This window comes from Microcebus murinus, chromosome 17 (assembly GCF_040939455.1).
Source record: "Microcebus murinus isolate Inina chromosome 17, M.murinus_Inina_mat1.0, whole genome shotgun sequence".
NCBI classification, from domain to species: Eukaryota; Metazoa; Chordata; class Mammalia; order Primates; family Cheirogaleidae; genus Microcebus; species Microcebus murinus.
Window position 1 is genome coordinate 15,949,134 of NC_134120.1, and position 19,283 is coordinate 15,968,416.

Sequence of the window (19,283 nt, forward strand, 5' to 3'; positions counted from 1 at the left end):
CTCACCCAACACATGAATTTCACATAAGCTACTGTAGTTCAATACCTTAAACTGGGCTGATTGTCACTGATTGCCAATTTGATTCTCCTCTGTACAATACTGAGCATTAAATTCTAACAATATAACTAAATTGTTCCTGTAAATCATCAACCTCCAGACAATCAGCAATTGTATATGTAGTTAAAGTTATTCACAAGTAGTGAGCAGTTACAGCAAACACAACAAAGGTGAAACAATAAGGAAATTCTCCAAATAGCTATAACAGCTCAAAGCACAGACCAGTAGCTAGCCTGGCTTTAGGGATCAAGTAGAAAAGAGGCAATTAAAATACATAGTCTAATATAAGTTACCCACAAACATGAATGCTATAAATTATTCAAAATAGTGCATAAGAATAATAGATAGTTGGTTTGGAGAAACACCGGTATTTCTAGACCACTTAAATATTGTTAATTATGCTTCCCACCCCAGAATTGTATGAACACTTGTTCATTTCTGTGCGTAGAGCCCTGGTGGCAGAGAAAGGTCACTGGTTCACACTGGAGATACAGAAAATCTAATCCCCTGTTAAAAACGTGGCGTGGAGATACAGGAGAGAACAGCTCTGTGCACAGCTAGGAATCACACCTACAACCTCATGCCATTCTCGTGGCTTCTCTCATTATCTTACACCCAAATTATTTTAACCAAGCATTCTAATAAAAAAGGAAAAGCTCACCAGGAGTACAAACACTAAAAGGCAAAAATATATTCTAAATGGTCAAATTAATCACACTGAACTAAGGCCTGCCAGTATTCCTAACAAAATTGTCTGGAACTGAAAATCGTTCTAGTTTATTCTAGCACCTTTGAACAATCCCAAAATGAGAAGTTTAAAATAACATATGTGGATCTGTAGTACAAAGAAGCTGGTCTTATTTTTAAAAAGAGAACAAATATTCACCATCACACAAAACATTACAACTGCCCCCACTTTTGTCATGAATGTCTGATAAAGTAAGTGTCATTACCGTTGTCTCCTCACCACCTGTGACAGTTGATGACCGTGCTCTCCTAGTTGGGGCACTGGGCTGTAAATGACAACTCACATCAGTGAAATGCACTTAGGGGGCGGCCCACGGCTTACTCAATCAGGAGTCACTGCAGTGGCAGTGTGGAAAGGCAGGTGATGTGAGATCAGAATCCCTGAAATCCACCCTGTCCAAACCCGGCTGGGCAGTCACTGATGACCAGCAGCACAGAGGAAGCACGACCCCCCCCTCCAAACAAGGACACCCCAAGCCACCCTGAGATGGCTTAGGCTGTATCCTGGATCTGGGTGAAAAATGACCACCTCGACAAAGTGAGATGTCTTATTAGGGAAAAATGGAAAACTGGTCTGGTTTTGACCTCATTGTCAAACAATCAGCAGAGTCTTACATCTGCCACACTCAAAACTCGAGGGGCCACTGGTGATCAGTGAGTTGACAGCATCATGGAGTACTGGGAAAAGGGAGCAATCATCAGTTTCCAGGAAAGTGAGCTCTTTGGCAAATAAAATTGGTATCAATTTTGAAAGAGAGAGAAAGTGCCATTCATTCAAGGAAAATCACCAAATCATCAGGTTGAAAAGGATCCCACCTGCCCCCCCCCCAGCTGATTGTTCTGTCCTGGGGGGAGAGCGGGGCGGGAGTGGGGTGGGGGACTGTACTTAAACCATCCCAGAAAGGATGCTCTTGCCAAGCTTATTATTCACCAGTTATTATCTGGTGTAAGTCACAATTCAATCTATTTACCTAACTAGTATACTCATCAACTCATTTTTTTTAAACATAGAAGACTAAAGCCTAGGCAAAAATATCCTTTGAAGCCAAGCAAATGTATATACAAGAGGGAAGACATTGTGATTCCAAAAACCTTAAATGCACTTTTTCCCCCTCAAACTCATACATAATACAGTATTAATCACAAAAACGATCAAGGTTTTGTAGTAAACCTTTTGTAGTAAACCATCAAATTGAACACATCAAAACCACGTAATATTTTCTCCTCTAAAAGAAGAAATAAACTTATCCAAAATTTCTTATTTTTAATGTGTACATCAAACATCTCCCAAGGCAGTTCTAGTCTGCCTTCCAATGTGAATATTTATTTCTCTCTATATTGGATATTATTACATCCCTTGCACTTCTAAATTTGCTGACAGCTATTAAAATGATGGAAGAGTTGGAAAAAAACTATAGCTAATTCTTTGGTCGGTAGAGCTGCCTTTAAAGAGAAGATCCAGAAGCTTTGTGGAGTTAGGAGTTTACGCCGTTGGCATGGAGAGGATCTTTGGCTGGCCACCCGGAAGAGTTCTTCCTGTTTAAAAGCATTCACTGTGTTTTCAGAGTGCCGGGTAAAGTAAAAGGAATTATTAATGTACCACGTACTTGGAGCAAGTACCTTCGAAATTGGTATAAATTTGGGTGAAAAACTAAAGCAATGAAAGTTCTAGCATTTTAGAGACTTTGGTGGCAATGACAATTCTTTGTATTGGAAATCCACTCTTCTCGGGCAATTGGCTAGGAAATTTTAAAAGATCTTATCTGTATGGTAAATGGATTTGCACAGGAAAAACTCTTTGCACAGCAGCCCAGATGATTTTAGGTAAGTGCCGAAAAAGCCAACAGGTGACTGGAAACGAGCGGAGGTTACCGGTGGGAGGTGCGCCTGTTCTGCAACCGCGTCCGTGACGCTGCAAGACCTCAGCCTCGAGGAGGGCTCTCTCTGCTGCAGGGGAGGAAAAGACAGAAGCAACAAGAAACGTACTCTCAGAAACGGGTTTCACTGGTTTCACAGACACATCCTCAATCCCACGCACCACCCCTCCTCAACACTGGGAGGAAACTAAACGGAAAACGTTTTTTCGGAACAATGAGAGCCATCCTTTAAAAAGTCGAACCACCTTCCACTTTAATTTTTTTCACAGTGTTTTAAGAAGACTGGAGTTTTGATTGGTTTTTAGAATTAGTGGCAAAAGTGACAGGAGACCCATACTTTCGGAAAGGAGACTTGGTCGGGCCCCAGCAACGCACTGGTGCTGCTTTGTACACAGAAACCAGGAGTTAGCAGCCTTGAATTCTGCCGTGGGATGCAACCTCTGGGTAAATTCTAATGTGACAAAAACAGAGGAAAAAAGAGGAAGAAACAGTGATATACGGCTACTAAACATTTACTATCACAACTGACAAGGAATCAGTTGGTTTCTATATCCAGAGAGACTCAGGTATCATCTTGTCCTACTTCTGAAAGATCAGGCATTTATAATTTTAGCTTCTGAGTGGAGTTCAAGTAATAAGGCTAAGCAATGAGTGAAAACAGTGATGTTGATCCAAACCAAAAAATCTACTGTGTAATGCATAATGTTCCTCCCACTTGTTGGCATTAGTCTATGTGGATGTGGTTCAATAAAGCCTAACAGATTATAGACAAAGATGAGTAGGTCATGCACAGAAGGTGCGTCTCCTATGAGCAGATTCATCAATGAATGGTACAGGTTTGCAGCATTTGCTAATTTTTAATATTTTGCAATGGTAAGTAAAATGGGATAAGGTCCAGGAAAGGCTCTGTGGTGGGGTTGAGGGACAATACACGCCTTCCTATGCTGGTTTGCATGATGGAGTCACTCTTTAGTAAAAGTTCATGCTATTGTCCTTGAATTTGGAGTGATCCAGATAAAGGGAATCTGGAGAAGAGTTCCATAGTCAACACTCTCATTTAATAGCTAACACAACGTGAAAACAGCACAGTATTGCATGTGGGTCTTAAGGCTATTTCATGAGTCTAGAAAAATTAAATGCAGGAACTCCCAATAGAAATCACTAGAAGTGCTAACTTACTGCTAAAGAAAATTACGATGTTTTTCACTTGGTTGACTAAAGGTGTCTAACTGCTATGGTTTCTGTGGTACTTCCTTGTGTTTATAGGTTTTAAATATATCGTTTCATTGCTTAAGTTGTTTCCATAGCAATAGTTTTACCAATTCAAATATTCCACATATGCAATCTCTTTTATACTAATACTCAATTTTAATGTCAATGGTATTTTCCTTTTTGAAAAATATTTGCAGAATTTTAATTACTATTCACCTTAACTGAGTCATCACTGCAACTCACATAACAGGGCCCCATGGTGGCTTTAAAAATAAAAACACCATAATGGAAGAAGTAATAATTTTGTGAGTACTTACTTGCTTTCATACTTTATGCAATCCTCTTAGCACTTACGTTTGATATGATCATAATAATCACTATTTTTTTCTAGGATGCCATTGTCAGTGGAGTGACTATTATTTTTTTTTATAGTACATGTTTAAGTTCAATTTCTTGAGATAACACTGAGATTGTATTTCCTCTTAATTCTATGCACAAGCAGGAATTCTCTTTGGGCTATTTCTGCACAGTTTTATATTGTCAAATGTGCAGGTCTTCATTGCTGATTCTTCTGCTTCTCACTGGGGCTCAGTCCCACCTGAAGCTTCTATGTCTGTCTATGATGGTTGAGAACCCAAGTTCAAATGCTACCTTGAGGCCAGTGTCACAATTTCACCACCTTTCATAAGGGTTCATACTCTGGGCCTTAGGAGATGTCTTCTATCTCCCATTCAAACCTTGTCTTGGGTGGGCCACTTGAACGCCAGGCCCTCATCTGTGAACTGAGAATGACAAAGCATGCAGAGTGTGGCTTAAGAGCGTGAATTAGGAGGCCCCATGGCTCTTAATTTCTACTGTGATATACTAGCTTTGTGACGAAGGAACTATTTTTATGAGACTTTTGGCTGGGAAAGAAATTCTATAAGGTTCAAGCTGATAATAACAGAAGTCATGGAATCTATTCCTCTGGGTTCTTTATAAGCCAAGAAAGAGTGTTAGTGGTATAGGGTGGGCACAGTTGCCTTCCAAATCAAGAAAGAGTCTCACCTGCTTGGGCTAATTTTAGTATAGTCCTTCCTCTTCTAGGGAAGGATGAACTTTGGAAAATGTCAGAGTTAACTGGGAACTGAAGACCCTGGGTTGTTATTTGCATACAAGGTTCTCCTAAAGCAACAAAAACGGATAAAATATTGCTCAGCTTTTCTTTCCCACAAGGTCACTACTTACAATCAAAGAACTGAACTGTTCCCCATTGGAGTCCGGAGTGATCTGGAGCCTTCTGCTCAGCTCCTCTGACAGCTCCTGAGGGCTGGTCCGAGACACGGGGGAGGCGGGCGGCGGGGGCAGAGCCAGCCCCAGGGAGTCTCCCGCGAGATTCACTTCCTCTGAAATGGTCTCCCAAGGCTTTCAGGGAACGAGACACTGGGGTAAATGGTAGGACCTGGAGGCCCACCCACTTCCTCCCCAACAGAAACACGCAACAACAATAACCATCACGACGGCTATAATTAACGTCTACTGTGCTTACGAGGCACGCAATCTTTACAACCATCACGAGGAAGAGGTGACGACTGCCCCAACTGACAGATGAGGAGACTGAAGCACAGAGAGTGACCTGCCCAAAGGAACCGCCAGTAAGTGGCAGGGCCACGCTGTGCACCCAGCAGCCTGCATCTTGAGGCCGTGCCCTGAACCGCTTTATTATATCATAAAACCACCACTCTGTGTGGCGACTGCGTCCCGCACTTGCGACTATACGCACGGGCTAAAACCACCTTCTCGGGATTTTATAAATGATTTTCATCAATTCTCTTTTACTCCAACTGCTAAAGATTCACAATGAAGGCAGCACAGATGCCATAAGCTATAATTAAACACTGGTGTAAAGTAACGTATAGTAAATTTGTTATGGAATCATTAATTTTGCTTTCCCAATTTTGATCACTGCAACATTTGTGAATGATCAACTTCTCAACACAATGTCTGAGAAGAACGGATTTCTAGTAAGTCAACAGAGATGATAAGACAGCAGGGAAGTTAATATTATTGCTAATCTGCTGTTTAATTCATACTTTTTCCCGGTAATTTACCATAACCATTTAGAGGGATAATTATAAACATTTCTATTCACCCAAATTTGTATTTTCTTGGTAATAGATCTCTTTTAAGGTGCCGAAACAACTCAGTAAAAGCTTGTGTATAATGCCCAAACAAGTTACAGGGCTTATTTAATTGTGCAAATGACACCCCATGTTATCACTTAATGAGATTTGGTTAGACAGACTCTGGGGAAAAATTAATTACCAAGTGAAAATATCTTAATATTTTCATACTAAAAATAATGCTATTCATTTTTGTGACGATACACAGCCATATGTACTTAATCAAACATGGCTTTTATAAGCGCTTTCTAAATTAATTAACAATCCAGATGGTAATCAGCTCTCTGTGAGACCATAATCTTTACATTCTCGACAACATTTACGGAGAGAAGAAACGGCCACATGAAGTCGACCTGGGGAACACGGGAAGAGAGCTGCGCGGTTCGGCAGCCAGCACTTGGGGACGTCGTACCTCGGGGACATCGCCGCCTTCCGAAGGCTCGGGCTCCAGGTCCTCGCTGATGTGCCTGCGCGAGCGGAAGCGCCTGTGCGCCGCCTCCTGGTTGATCTGCCTGATGTTGCTGTCCGACTCCGAGGCTGCGTCCCTGAGCGTGCACAGGTGAGGGGGAGAGGAGGAGGAGAAGCACTTGAGAGCCGGCCCTTCACGACAGCCCCGTGCTCACGAAGGGCCCGCCCCTCCCAGAAAACGCCTGCGTCCGGCGACACTGACCGCCGGCTGGCCTCTGGGTCCGAGAGCTCTTCCACCGCATCTCGGCTTACGGGTAGTGCAGGGTCCATTCGAGTCAAATAAATGCAGTTTCTAATTGCACTGGCCGCGACATTCTGAGCATCTTTCAGCCATATACTTCAAACCATACTTTTTAGTGTTTTAGAAAGAACAGAAATCAAAGTTCTCCACCCATCTGCCACAGCGACAAATGAGGCCTCTGCAAGGAGAGGTGACAGGCAAGGTCACACCACAGCCAGTCAGTCCCCACCCTCCTCGGGTCTGGTAATCACAAGGCAGCTACTTTTGGTCACCCACAACTGACCAAAGCCTACAACAAATGGTACAAACGCAAAGCTGCTATTCTAGGGGGAAGTCCTCCTCCTGGTCCAACAAGAACACTTTCAGCTGCTTTCTATTTCATTGCGACTGAATCGTGGCATTGCATTTCCCTCCTTACTCTACTTTTAAAAATCCAAATAAACATCCAAACTCCCCAAGTCAACTGGGATTTGAAAAACACTACAACATCATACCCTATTTTTTGTCATATTATGCTCAAAATTCAGGACACGAAAGCATCAATTCAATCTTGAAAACTTTTTTGCAGTAAATTATAGACAATCATTTTTTGAGGAAATACTAGTCAAGGCTTTTATGATAGAAGTTTAAATGCCAAAATGTTTTTCAGAGAAAACTCCCATGTATACTTTCAATGAGACACCATACTCAGTTAACAAAAATTATGTTGAAAATTAGTATCTCAAAATAATTGGAAATATTGTTTCAGATTAAATGCAGTATTAATCAAGAGCTTTTATTATAGACTCTTTCTACACAATAGGTTTTAAAGTTTTCTAACACATTCTCAAACTAAGTTCTACTATTGTCCCAATAAAGAACTTTCTAGGTTCCTGTAGTAGCGAACAGTCTGCAAGTGGCAACACTGCTTGCAAATAAATAGGTGACTTTTTAACACCAGTTTCCAAAATTGTTTAAGTAGTTCCATTAAACATCTTTATACTATTAACTTTATTAGTAAAGGCAATAGTGTGAAGGTTAGCTTCCATTTAATCCACATTTAAATTATAATTCCTTATTACTAAAGTCTCAGTGAAGTGCTGTATTCGCACATCCAGTACAAAATTTTGTACTCTAACAGAAATATATATTCTACATATCTTATAGTAAATTGTAATGATTAAAATAGTAAGATAATAGAGGTGTCTTCAGAAAAAACTGACATTAACTATGGCCATAGAGAAAATAATTAAAACAAAGGGATGCACAGCATACTAATAAAACTTCTCAGACTGCAAAAACAGAATGATTAAAAGTGGCACTTTGTTGGAAATGTTAGAAAAACGTAATACTTTTTGTGATTCTATGTTGCTACTGTAGTCCTTTTTATGACATTCAGTTCTTAAGCTTACGATGATTATAAAAACTATACATTATTATATTACAGGATGAAACTTGGAAGGAAAATGATCCTAATACATTTATGAAATATGTAAACCATTTCAGTGGTGTCTAAGAAGGCAGAAGACGCTGTTCGGTTCCCTGTAACACTTTTTTTCTTTTTCTTTTTTTTTTTATAAATTTGTTTTTTTATTTCGGCATATTATGGGGGTACAGATTTTAAGGTTTCAATAAATGCCCTCCCCCCCCAACACTTTTAATTAAGGATGAAAGCAATTCCACTTTATAATAATCAGCCTTACTTGAAACTATTTTATATCTAAGAGTTTCATCAAAATTTGAAATCTTCCCTTACAATGTCAGTCATGGCTTTTATTCAGTCAACACTGAGGGACTAACATTTGCAGACCTACTATGTGTGTGAGGTCCTACAAGCGGTGCACTCAATATTGCACTAGTTGAATTTTAACAATGACTTCTGATAGGCTGGGAAAAATAAACCTTTGATATTACTATGTCTGCATCTCACATCCTTTAGAGGTATATAAAACTCCATTACTCTGGGAGGATAAGAAAAAAAGAGGGTATGTTTAAAATTAATTATGTCAATCTTCCTTATCCAACATGCTCAAACAACGAGTAACCAGTGTGAAGCAGAAACAACTAAACAGCAGGAGAAGATACCTCTGATTTTGAAATTCCAATCAGGGGCTTTTATGGTCTTAAGTGATAATATGATAATGTTCATACAAGGGAGGCTTTTGCATCTAATTAAGAAGGTCAGTGAGAGTTGTTAAAACTGACTAGAAGTTTAAAAGCCACTAATGGGGGTTGGGCCCAGTGGCTCAAAGTCAGTAATCCCAGCACTGGAGGTGGAGGCCAGGGTCCCAGCTACTCGGGAGGCTGAGGCCAGAGGATCCCGTTAGCCCAGAAGATCCAGATCCCAGCAAGCTAATGGGAAGACGATCATTTTAAAAAATTTCTGAAACAAGAAAAATTACTTTATTGGGGGCAAGGAGATAATTGAAGAAGTGGTTACTTCAATTTTTCTTCAGTTAATTTCACATATACATTCTTCATTTGACTTCCATGGGAAATACACACATAATAAAAAAAAAAAACCCATATCAGTTTATCAAGAAATCAAGTTCAGTGCCACTTGAGGCCAGTGTGTCTAATTTATATTCAAAATGTATTAGTGTAATGATGACCAGAGTTGTCCAGATATGATTAAATTACCAAGTCAAAAGATGTACATTGTGTTTTATAACAAAAAGGATTTTAAAAAAGTGTTTAACAACTTCATCTTCATTTACAGAATGTCATACTTTCTTCAGCTTATTTTTTGAAAATTGTGTTTATAGTAAAAAGTTTACAGGTTACATTTAAAGAAGAGAGGGATAAATCTAAAACTAGAGGTGTTCTAAAAGCCGCCCACCAGACGTGAGAGGGCTGGGGGCTCTTCTAGGGTGACCCTCCGTTCTCAAGTTCAGAGTCTAGGCCCAAACCTGGCCCAGGCAGTTCACTAAACCATGTGGTCCATGTGGTCCTAATCACTTTCAGAAAGGGCTCATTTTTCCTCCTTCACCTGTTTGAAATGTATTTTGCTGAACTCCTACTCTGTGCCAGGCAGGAGGGGTAGCTACGTAAACAAGAAAATATGGTCCCAGCCCAAAAGGCAATTAGAATAATCTGTGCTCCAGGCAACGCTGGGGGAGACCTGGACAGGAGGGGCGAACGCCCAGGGGAAGGCTCCTAGCTGAGACCTCTGAGTTAGCCAGGTGGAGGAGTGTGCTCTAGGTTTTTGTTTATTTTGGGGGGAAGGAATATTACCATGTCCACAGGACTCGGGAACAAGAGGAAGCAAGGGGAATGCTGCTGTCCACGGTGAGACCATGGAATGAAGGGTATGCTTATGGCTCTGGGTAGCACGTCTAGAAAGGAAGGGACCCGGGTGCACAAGGACCTCGCACGAACGTCCTGAGAGCAATAGTAAGTCCAAGACAAAACAAAACCCCATTTTCAGTGGGCCAAAGTGTGGGGCACAAGACTATAGCAAACTGGGCCAGAAGGCGTCACCAAGACAGTCTTAATTTTTTGCTTAGCTCGTGGTTATCACCATCTGACTCTCGCAGTAGAGCCTTTTAATAAAAACACTTCCTGACAATATCAATTTTCCTCCAAAGGGAGCTTTAGCGTTTTGTAAAAACTGAATTGGGAAACAAATTACTTCTGAATTCAAACAATTCTCAAAAATAAATCTGGAGGACCAAGGGCTTCTGGCCAAGGCAAATAAAGTTCAAAAGAAAGCAGTGGCCCAAATTCATAAACAGTTCACATGGGACGAAGAGGTTTGTCGTGGCTTTTCCCTCTCTCTCTTTCTAGAAGTCACGCCCATTGAAAAGGAGTCACTCCTTGCGTTCCACTGAGCTCTGCTGACGTCCTTCCTGGCTCAGCCTCTCCCTTTGGCATTGCTGCCTCACAGATGAGGATAGTCATGCCGCTGACTTCTCTCTCAACTACATGTGAACCTGAACTTGGATTAAGAACTACATTTTTCCCTTGTTGTTTCTGGGCTGAGGATGAGCCAGCATCATAAAAGTTATACTATTTTTTTTTTTTTTTTTTTTTTAGAGAGACAGGCTCTGGTTCTGTCGCCCAGGCTGGTGCAGTGGTGCCATCACAGCTCACTGCAGCCTCAAACTCGTGGCCTCAAGTGATTCGCCTGCCTCAGCCTCCCAAAGTGCTGGGATTATAGGCATGAGCCACCGAGCCCTGCCCAAGTTTTATCTTGTTAGTTTGGTTCTTCAGGATGATGCCACCAAAGATGATATCTTTTTCAAAAACAACTTTATTGAGGTCTGACTGACACATAAAAAGCTGTACATATTTAATGTGTACATCGTGATGAGTTTGGGGATTAAGTACATCGATGAAACCATCACAAAGGCAGTATATTTAGAAAGATGGATGAAGTGTCTTCCCTCATTAGAGTTTCACAACTGTGGTAGAGAAAGCTGCAATTATTCCCCATTTGTTCCAAAAATAAAGACTTCAATCTGCATGATACTTATTAACAAAGTTGAACACTTTTCCATATATGAATTAGCTATTAGTATTTCTTCCTTAGTGGGTGGCTCTCGGTTTTTTGCAGAGGTCAACACAGAGTCTACCTTTCCAGGCACTTCTTTTCCCAGGCTGTTTAGATAATGGTGCTCCGTGTAGGGTACTGCTACCAAGATTCTTCTGATCACTACACAAAAACCAAGTCCGTGGTGCACCCAAAGTTGTTTTTACTACAAATAGCCATAATGGCTTAAGACAGTTTTAATAGCTATGGTCATTAACAAAAAGGAAATAGTAGGCCCGGTACAGTGGCTCACTCCTGTAATCTCTGCACTTTGGGAGGTCGAGGATCACTTGAGGCCAGGAGTTGAAGGCCAGGAGTTTGAGACCAGCCTGGGCAACACAGTGAGACCCCATCTCTACAGAAAATATAAAAACTAGGCAGGTGTGATGGTGCATGCCTGTGGTCCCAGCTACTCAAGAGGCTGAGTGGGGGGGATTGCCTGAGCCCAGGAGCTGGAGGCTGCAGTGAGATATGATCACGCCACTGCACTCCAGTCTGGGCAACAGAACAAGACCCTGACTTAAGAAAAAAGAAAAAAATACATAAAATTAAAAAAAAAAATCAACTAAACCATTTCCGTTTATATTTTTAGGTGAAAGAATTTTAACAAAAGATAGATTAACATCACTCAGATGTTGTGATATTTATGCTGTCCTGGGACCACGAGTTAAAGCCCATGCTGGGCAGTCTGAAGCCAACAATTCACGAGACTCCACTGGGGGCTCAGAGAGGATCAGCTATTTGGTATTCTACATCTGCAAGCTTTGTCTCTACATTAAAACCTAGGCCAGACAATGTGGCCACCCTGCCCACCCACAGTCATATGCAGAATATCTCCACAATTTCTAAAGGCAAAAGGGTTTTTAAGAACAACATCCACCATACTACTAATACCACTTGTCAAAAAAGCATCGTTAGCAAATTTGTTTCAGAGTCTGGGTTGAAGAAAAAAAATCACCTTACCTAATACTACATATTGAAAATCATATAATTCATTGATAACTACACCTCCTCGTCTTGGCTGAGGTCTTGCTGTATATTATGACTTAACAACAAGCTGCTTCAAAACCATTTTGATAGGAGTTGTGCTTTAACTAGTGTTTACTTGCTATCAATCAAACCAAAAACTGTGGAGGGAACAAAACAGCAATCAATTTACTGCATCCCTGAGGCTGGTGAGGGATTAAAATAAACAGTAATAACTAATTCTGAGTCTGTAACCCTCTCATGTGTTTCTAATTATATTAAGGGAGTAAAATTTCCCCAAAACAGAAAAAAACAAGTTTTTGAGAAGATTTCCAAATCAAATAATTAAAGGCAGCTAAAAATCCAAAAACAATGCAGAAAACTGCAAAGCCAATGTGCTTGCTGCTTTCCTCTCTGGGTGAGTCAGGAGAGAAATCTGCAGAGGGAGGAAACAGTATCATCACCAAACATAAGGGAAATCTAGGAAAAATAACCTCTGCTCCGTGTTTCAGGAATCTATATACAGAAACCATGCAAAATACATCAGTTCATGTTGAAAACAGCAGCGTGTACTATAAATGCAACACTTTCTTCCTTGAAATACACAAATGCTGGGTGCCCCGTGCTCCTCCCCTAAATGAAGAGGAATCCTGTCGTGCTACCCCGCCACCTGCTCTTACTGCCGTGAGACTTCCCGGCCCAGCCCCGGCCCAGAGGGTCGCTGCGTTGGTACCTGACTGTGCAGAGCAGGACCACCGCATGTACTCACATCAAGCTCGGTCGGTGCCACTGGGTGGTCCGGTTGTTGTGGTTGACGTAGTAAGTCCGGCCTAAATTGTCCACTTTTTCTTCCCACCCGGGGGGCAGAGGAGGAGGAGGAAGCTCCTCTTGGTGCTGAGAAGCCGAGTCATTCGAGTCCACGACTTCCCACCCGTGCTGCGGAATGAAGTTCAGTGGCAGGTTACGGTGCTGGTTCTTCACACGTGAAGAAGAGACAACTACAGCGTGTTGTAATTGTGCCCTTCCTTCTTCCATGCTCCACGGCACTCGGGCTCCGGCAATGGCTTCATGTGCCACATTTGAATCAATTCCCAAAACCGGGTCAAAAAACCAATTCTAGGGGAGCCCCCAAAATCTTTTGCGCAACGGCCAATTGTGCTGCCTTCTAAGATGCTTATATTGCATGGAGCAACAGAGATTTGGATGTGCACAGTCGGTTAGTGACTTCTACGTGAAGTCTCATCATACTCTTTTCATATTTCCTGTCTGTTGTTTTGACTTGAAGGTCTCCAGGGCTTACACAAAGCCATGCCAGCGACACAGGTCACATCACAGCTGTCACCTTTCCAGCATCTCCACAAGGTAAAGGGAGCAGGGAAGATGAGTCACACTGCACCTGTGTCCTAAAAGCAATCACAGCCCAGGTGACCAGGGGGCCCAGGGCCCCGCTGCTCCCCAGGGAGGCCAGCTTGGACTCTGCATCTAGTGCAGTCACAGGAGCCAGAAGTCTGGGACTGCGGCTTTCCACGTAGGCCCTCCACACTCGCCGCCTCTGCACCAACAGGCTTCCCTCACGGTGCCAGAGTTCAAGTTACATTTTTGAAATGCATATTTTAGGCATTAGGTATTCCTTTCCTAACATCCCCTGGTAAAAATCACTGGAAAATTCAGCAATTCACTGGTTACTGCAGTTGGAAGGCAAGAAGAGTGTAAAAAATCCCCTGGATCTGAGAGAGAAATCTGTTGATGTGCTCATGAAACCGTAACATTCATAACTGCCTGCCACCCACGTCACTCCTCGTCACGTATGCGGAGAGATGAAAGCTCACCAGTGAAATGCTGCCTGGAAACATGACCTCGCGGGCGGAGGGGGTTCGGATAACTTGCCCGCGACACGTTATTATTCATGCGTCACGTGTGTGCGACAGCTGCGAACAGATGTGAGCAGGAGCCCGGGGGGAGGCCCTGCCTAACGGCCGCTTTGGGGACACCACGAGAGCCCGTCGCACAGCGCAGCACCACGTGTGGCGAGCGCGGAGGAGGTGCGGCGTGACCCGCAGCGCTGGTCTGTGATCAGGAAGTCAGAGGGCAGCTGGGTCAGGAGGGCAGGAAGGGAAACCCCTCCGGACAGCTGATCCCAGAGCGACATCTCCAGGGAGAGGGCTGTTCTAGCACAGGCTGCCACCTGTGGGCCCAGTGAGTAAGGAACTTGGAAAAGATTTTCTAAACTACCTCATCCGCTCTGAGGCAATTTCAAGCGCTAAAAGGACTTACAGAGAGCTGCAAGTCCCAAGCAGTGATAGAATTAAATGCGTGAGGGGAATGTCACAGAGCGCTGTCCACAGAGAAACCTCTTCAACTCCTAGAGTTGCGACACAAAAAGAAAAGCGCACCTTGTTAAACCAAGGCAGGTGAGGCGTGCTGGTACACTATCAAAGACAGACTCATGGGCACAGCCAAGCTTTTCTGTATTTAAGCTTTATAGACTCATATTTCCTTCAATTATAAAGTCAGAGTGCAACATGAACGCGACCTTCAGCCGGGAAAGCCGAGCGAGGCCGGGAGCGCGGCTTACCTCCATGTCGTCCCTCTGCTCGCCGCCCTCTTCATCCTGACCTCCGTTTTTGGGCATGTAGGCCATCTTCAGTCGCAGAAATCCCTTCACTCGAGATTTATGACTGCATAACGGAAGAAAATTGGCGATAAGGGACACGACTTGGTTACACCTTTCTTGTTTATGGCGACTGCTGAGCTCGTCCCCGGAGAGCACTAAACTGGGGGCAGACACCCGCCCCGGCCCCCCTCCGGCCTCACCTTCTTGGTCTGAGAAGAAAGTCCTTAAACGTGTAGGGTCGCTCCATGGTTGGATCTTCCGTCTATGGGAAGAAAAAATAAACTAAGTTTCAACCCTCTTAAGTTTTGTGTTGTGGATACACCGAACTAGAGCCCTGAGAATACGTTTCCTATTTTCGAACGTGGCGACGGTGAAAAAGGAGTCGGCACGTAGACAATGCACCGGACGTCTCACGGGCCACGGAACTTTTCTGCTCGAGATCCACTAGATGTCACCATCCACATCGGGTTCTAGGAGCCAACCCCAGCCGCAGACAAATGACAAAAGTATAGCCGGCATTGCCAAGAGTAATTTCTAATTGTAGGGTGTGGCCTCGCTCTCGCAGAGCTGATTAACTCTGGAGAACCAGCGGTCACTGGTGCCCCGCGACTCAAGAGGCCTAAAAGTGGAGTCAACAGGAGAATATACAAGACCTCTCCTAGGAAAGCAACTTTATTTTTCATATTAAAACGTCACGTCATCAGCCTAAGATAACTGAAGGATTATTTCCTGCACGGAGATTGTCCTGGGAAGCACTGCCATTTAGTCTTTTGCTGGAGTTTAGCTCATGAAGTTATGAGCGAGACCAGGATATTTGTTCATTTTGAAAGAAATCAGTATTTGTTGTATTGTACAAAGTTGAGATCAAACTTAGCCTAACAAAGCAAGAAATACTATATGTAGTAAAACCTCAAATACCTAGACCCTTAAATATAATTTCAAATATTTACTTTTGCAGCAAGATAGATAAACCACAGTGGGATGATTTATCTAGCAGGTCTGTGTGTGTATGTACGTACTTATATCTGAAACGTTATCGGTTTATGTCATTCCCTGCTTTAAACTCCCAATGGCTCCCTACTCCTAACAAAATGAAAGTTCTTTCCTATGACCTACAAGGTCTACTATGATTTGGCTTTTAATATCCTCTGACTTCGTTGTGAACCAGTCTGTCTGTTCCCTCCTTATACTCCAGGCACCCTGGCCTCATCTGTATGTGCGCAGATCACACTGAGCCCTGCTGCAGAGGGTCGAGGCCCATGCACACGCACAGGCAGGTCCTTTTGTTAGACAGCTGGCTCCGGACGGCAGGGCCGCCACCCACGTATGAGACCCAAGTGAAAAACTCAGAGTTCCCATCCTAAATCGCCTCTGTGAGCCACTCTTATCACACCCTGCTTTATCTCCCCTGTATCACCATCTGAAATGACTTTATTAGTTTATCATCCATCACCTCTGGGATGTGAGCCAACGAGATCAAACTTGATTTTGCTTACCACTGTATCGCTGATGCTTAGCTGATTAATTCATTTGATTCACAGTAAACTACTGAGGCCCTGAAAATTCACTATTGCTGAAGACAGTCATATTCCCTAGACTGTTTTCCCAAGGCAGTAAACATACACACAATTTGGAAATGTTTTCTACAAGAAGTTTCCAAATACACATCACTTATAATGGAAGATTTTTTAATCAAGAAAACTACTGCTGGTATTCTTTCCTCTTTTCATTTAACTAGCAATTTTACAGCAATACCATGCAAAAGATGTAGATATAACACAGTACTTGCTCTTGCAGTTCAATGACATGGGAGGGGGCCCGCATATCAACAACTCTTTAGAAATTGAGGCAGAGCAGGCTCAGTGACATACAGAGCTCAAGGCCTGGGGTGGAGAGAAGAGACTGATTCTGATTTGGGGGTCAAAATGGTTTCTGGAGATGTGCGGTCCGATCCGAGATGAATGGGAAGGTTGTGACAGGTGCAGAACTGGGAAGGAGGACAGTTCAAGCTTAGGAAATCAAACAGCACGAGCAAAGCCTTCGGGATCATTAGTGGGCATGAGGAACTTAGGAGCAGCAGCGAGTGCACAAAAGAGCGAACACAGAAAACCACAGAGCACAGCGGGACTGAAAGCCAACGTGTGCGTACGCGTGCAGTTTACATGACCACCACCGCACGGGTCAACAGCAGTTCTCCCATGTCTGTGTCCTGGCTTTGTCACTTACAGAGCTCAGTGGCCAAGGGCAAGTTCCTCACCTCTCTGTGCCTCAGTGTCCCCTCTTCTATAACACAGGGCAGTTACCGTACCTTACAGGGTTGTTGTGAGGATTAAATCGATGGAGCTGGTTTAAATAAAGTCCTCACGAAAGCACCCGGCACGTTCAACAAACGCTGGCCATCATCAGCCCACTCTCTGCATGTTCACATCATTCGTGAGCAATGCCAACTCCGTGCCAAGCAGTAACAGGCAGGGCACTGAAAATTAAAGTTCACTTTCACGGGAATTCTCGAGTCTGAACGAGATGATGACCGTGGAGATAATTACAAGATTTTCCTTGGCATTCATCCAGGTTCCAACCTGACCACGTCCCCTGGGGAAAGGCCTAGTGGAGGCTCCTCGGATGGCACAGGGGTGTTCCTGGGGGGAACCACCCCAAACAGATTGCGGTGAACAGCGCTGTTGGCCAAAATGGCCAAAATGCTGCCTCCTGTCCCAGGGTATGAGCATGCAAAAGGAAATCTTCTGGATGCATAGTGTTTTCATCTTAAAGAGAGTAGCTGTTTTCGGCAGAAGTGCCGTCACTATGGTACCGGACGAGACAGATAATTCTCAGGCAAACGGAAGGAGAGGGCTCCACTAGGTTTCCAGATGCCAACACCAGAGACGCCCGGGCCCTAGGCTGAGCTGGTCCCCATGCCCTTGACTATTCCACAGGCACGGGAAGATGCTAGAGACCCAGGGTCAGGTCAGCACTGCCACCGACCTGCTGACTGTTGAGCAAGTCACCTCCCTCTCTGGGTCCAGGTTTCCTCACCTGGAAAATACTGGGAGTCAATACATGTCCCTAAGTCCCTCCAAGCTCCATGACACTGAATCCTGCACACACGAGTGGGTGCCATCACTCTGCTGGCGCCATAAACACAAGGGGGTAGAAGAATGTCGGCCGCCTAAGTACAGGGAAGGCGTCCAACAACACCACCCTGAAAATGGGAGAAATTCATGTTTTTAAAGTCGCTCTCTCTGCCCCACTGCCTTCCCCACGGATGCAGAGATTGTGCTGCTGGGCAGAGTGGGGCACACTGGGGACTCCACGGGCTGGGGAGACGCAATGGGCCAGGGAAGGGGCAACAAAAGATTCAGAGGTGCAAACACCGCCAGGAATCTCATTCCGTTGTTAACACAAGTCTTCGAGTGATTTTTACCTTTAAATAATTAGTAGATACAAGGTATCAAACACTACATGAACTTTTTAGGCAATGACAGATTGAGTTTAAACAAATGTGAAAACGGGCACTGAAAAAAAATCAACACTAACAGAACAGTTACAGTGAAGTTTACTCTTGGTGCCCCAATGCAAGAGATAAAAACAGAGGAGCTCTGTTCCCGCTGCGGAATGGACACAGGTCTCCCATCTCCTCCACCTGCCCCCCGTGCTTCACACTGGCCAGAGCCCCTGGGGGGCACGCATGTCACCGTGATCGCTGGTGCCTCTGCTTAGTGACCACTGTGGAGCAGAAAGAATGTTCTACCATAGAGCTGGATGGAAACCTGGTAACGTCTATACGAATACAGGGAAACCGGGGGCTAACAGATTAAGGCTGCCCAGGTGGAAGTCAACAGCTCCCCACAGAGTCCCATCTTTTAAAGCCTGGGACGGCTTAAGACTTCTGAGCAGGAGCCTGCCGGTGCCTTCTCGACTCTCCGGCCTGCAGGCCTACAGCCCTCCCTGCTCTCCCCTGGCCTCTCTTCTTCCTGTCCTCACTCCCCCCCCAACATTGAATAAAATGGAAGAGAAATATTAAGGACAAGTGGCAAATGTGGAGTAGAAGCAGAGGACACAGAAGCCCCTGCCATTCTAGACGCCTCCAGTCCTATGTCTTATCTATTTTCTTCCCCACAAATAAAACTGGGGAGGGGGGGGTGGAGCCTGAGCTCGGGAATGACCATGAATCACAACGCTAACAATTTATTTCCTCCGCAAGCACATGGCAAGTAGGAAGCACGGAGGAATCACCATCAAGGCGGGGGGGACAGAGATAATTTTCTCATTACCACTCTTCCTTCCTGTCAGGGGCCGACGACAGGGCTAACGCTGCCTCCTCTGGCCACCGCCGCTGGGGACTGAGGTAGGGACGTTCCACTGCGCAGAGGGCACCCGGCTTCCAGCAACGCTCCCTGCCCCGCCTCTTTAGGCCAAGCCGCCTCCT

General features: G+C 44.1%; 1 protein-coding gene across 5 annotated transcripts in view; it reads right to left on the reverse strand.

Annotated features, from left to right (window-relative positions):
• The window catches only part of NEDD4L (NEDD4 like E3 ubiquitin protein ligase), a 327,232-nt gene that overhangs the window by 59,165 nt on the left and 248,784 nt on the right, over positions 1-19,283 (reverse strand). For 4 of the 5 annotated variants that reach the window (XM_020282099.2, XM_075993837.1, XM_075993838.1 and 1 more), the window contains 7 exons: positions 15,055-15,116; positions 14,816-14,918; positions 13,010-13,176; positions 6,468-6,600; positions 5,121-5,297; positions 2,677-2,751; positions 1,011-1,070 (listed from right to left, as the gene is read on the reverse strand). In XM_020282099.2, coding sequence (XP_020137688.2) covers positions 1,011-1,070; positions 2,677-2,751; positions 5,121-5,297; positions 6,468-6,600; positions 13,010-13,176; positions 14,816-14,918; positions 15,055-15,116 — 777 coding nt within the window. The remainder of the gene's footprint in view (positions 1-1,010; positions 1,071-2,676; positions 2,752-5,120; positions 5,298-6,467; positions 6,601-13,009; positions 13,177-14,815; positions 14,919-15,054; positions 15,117-19,283) is intronic. The other variant, XM_020282100.2, reaches the window with a different exon arrangement.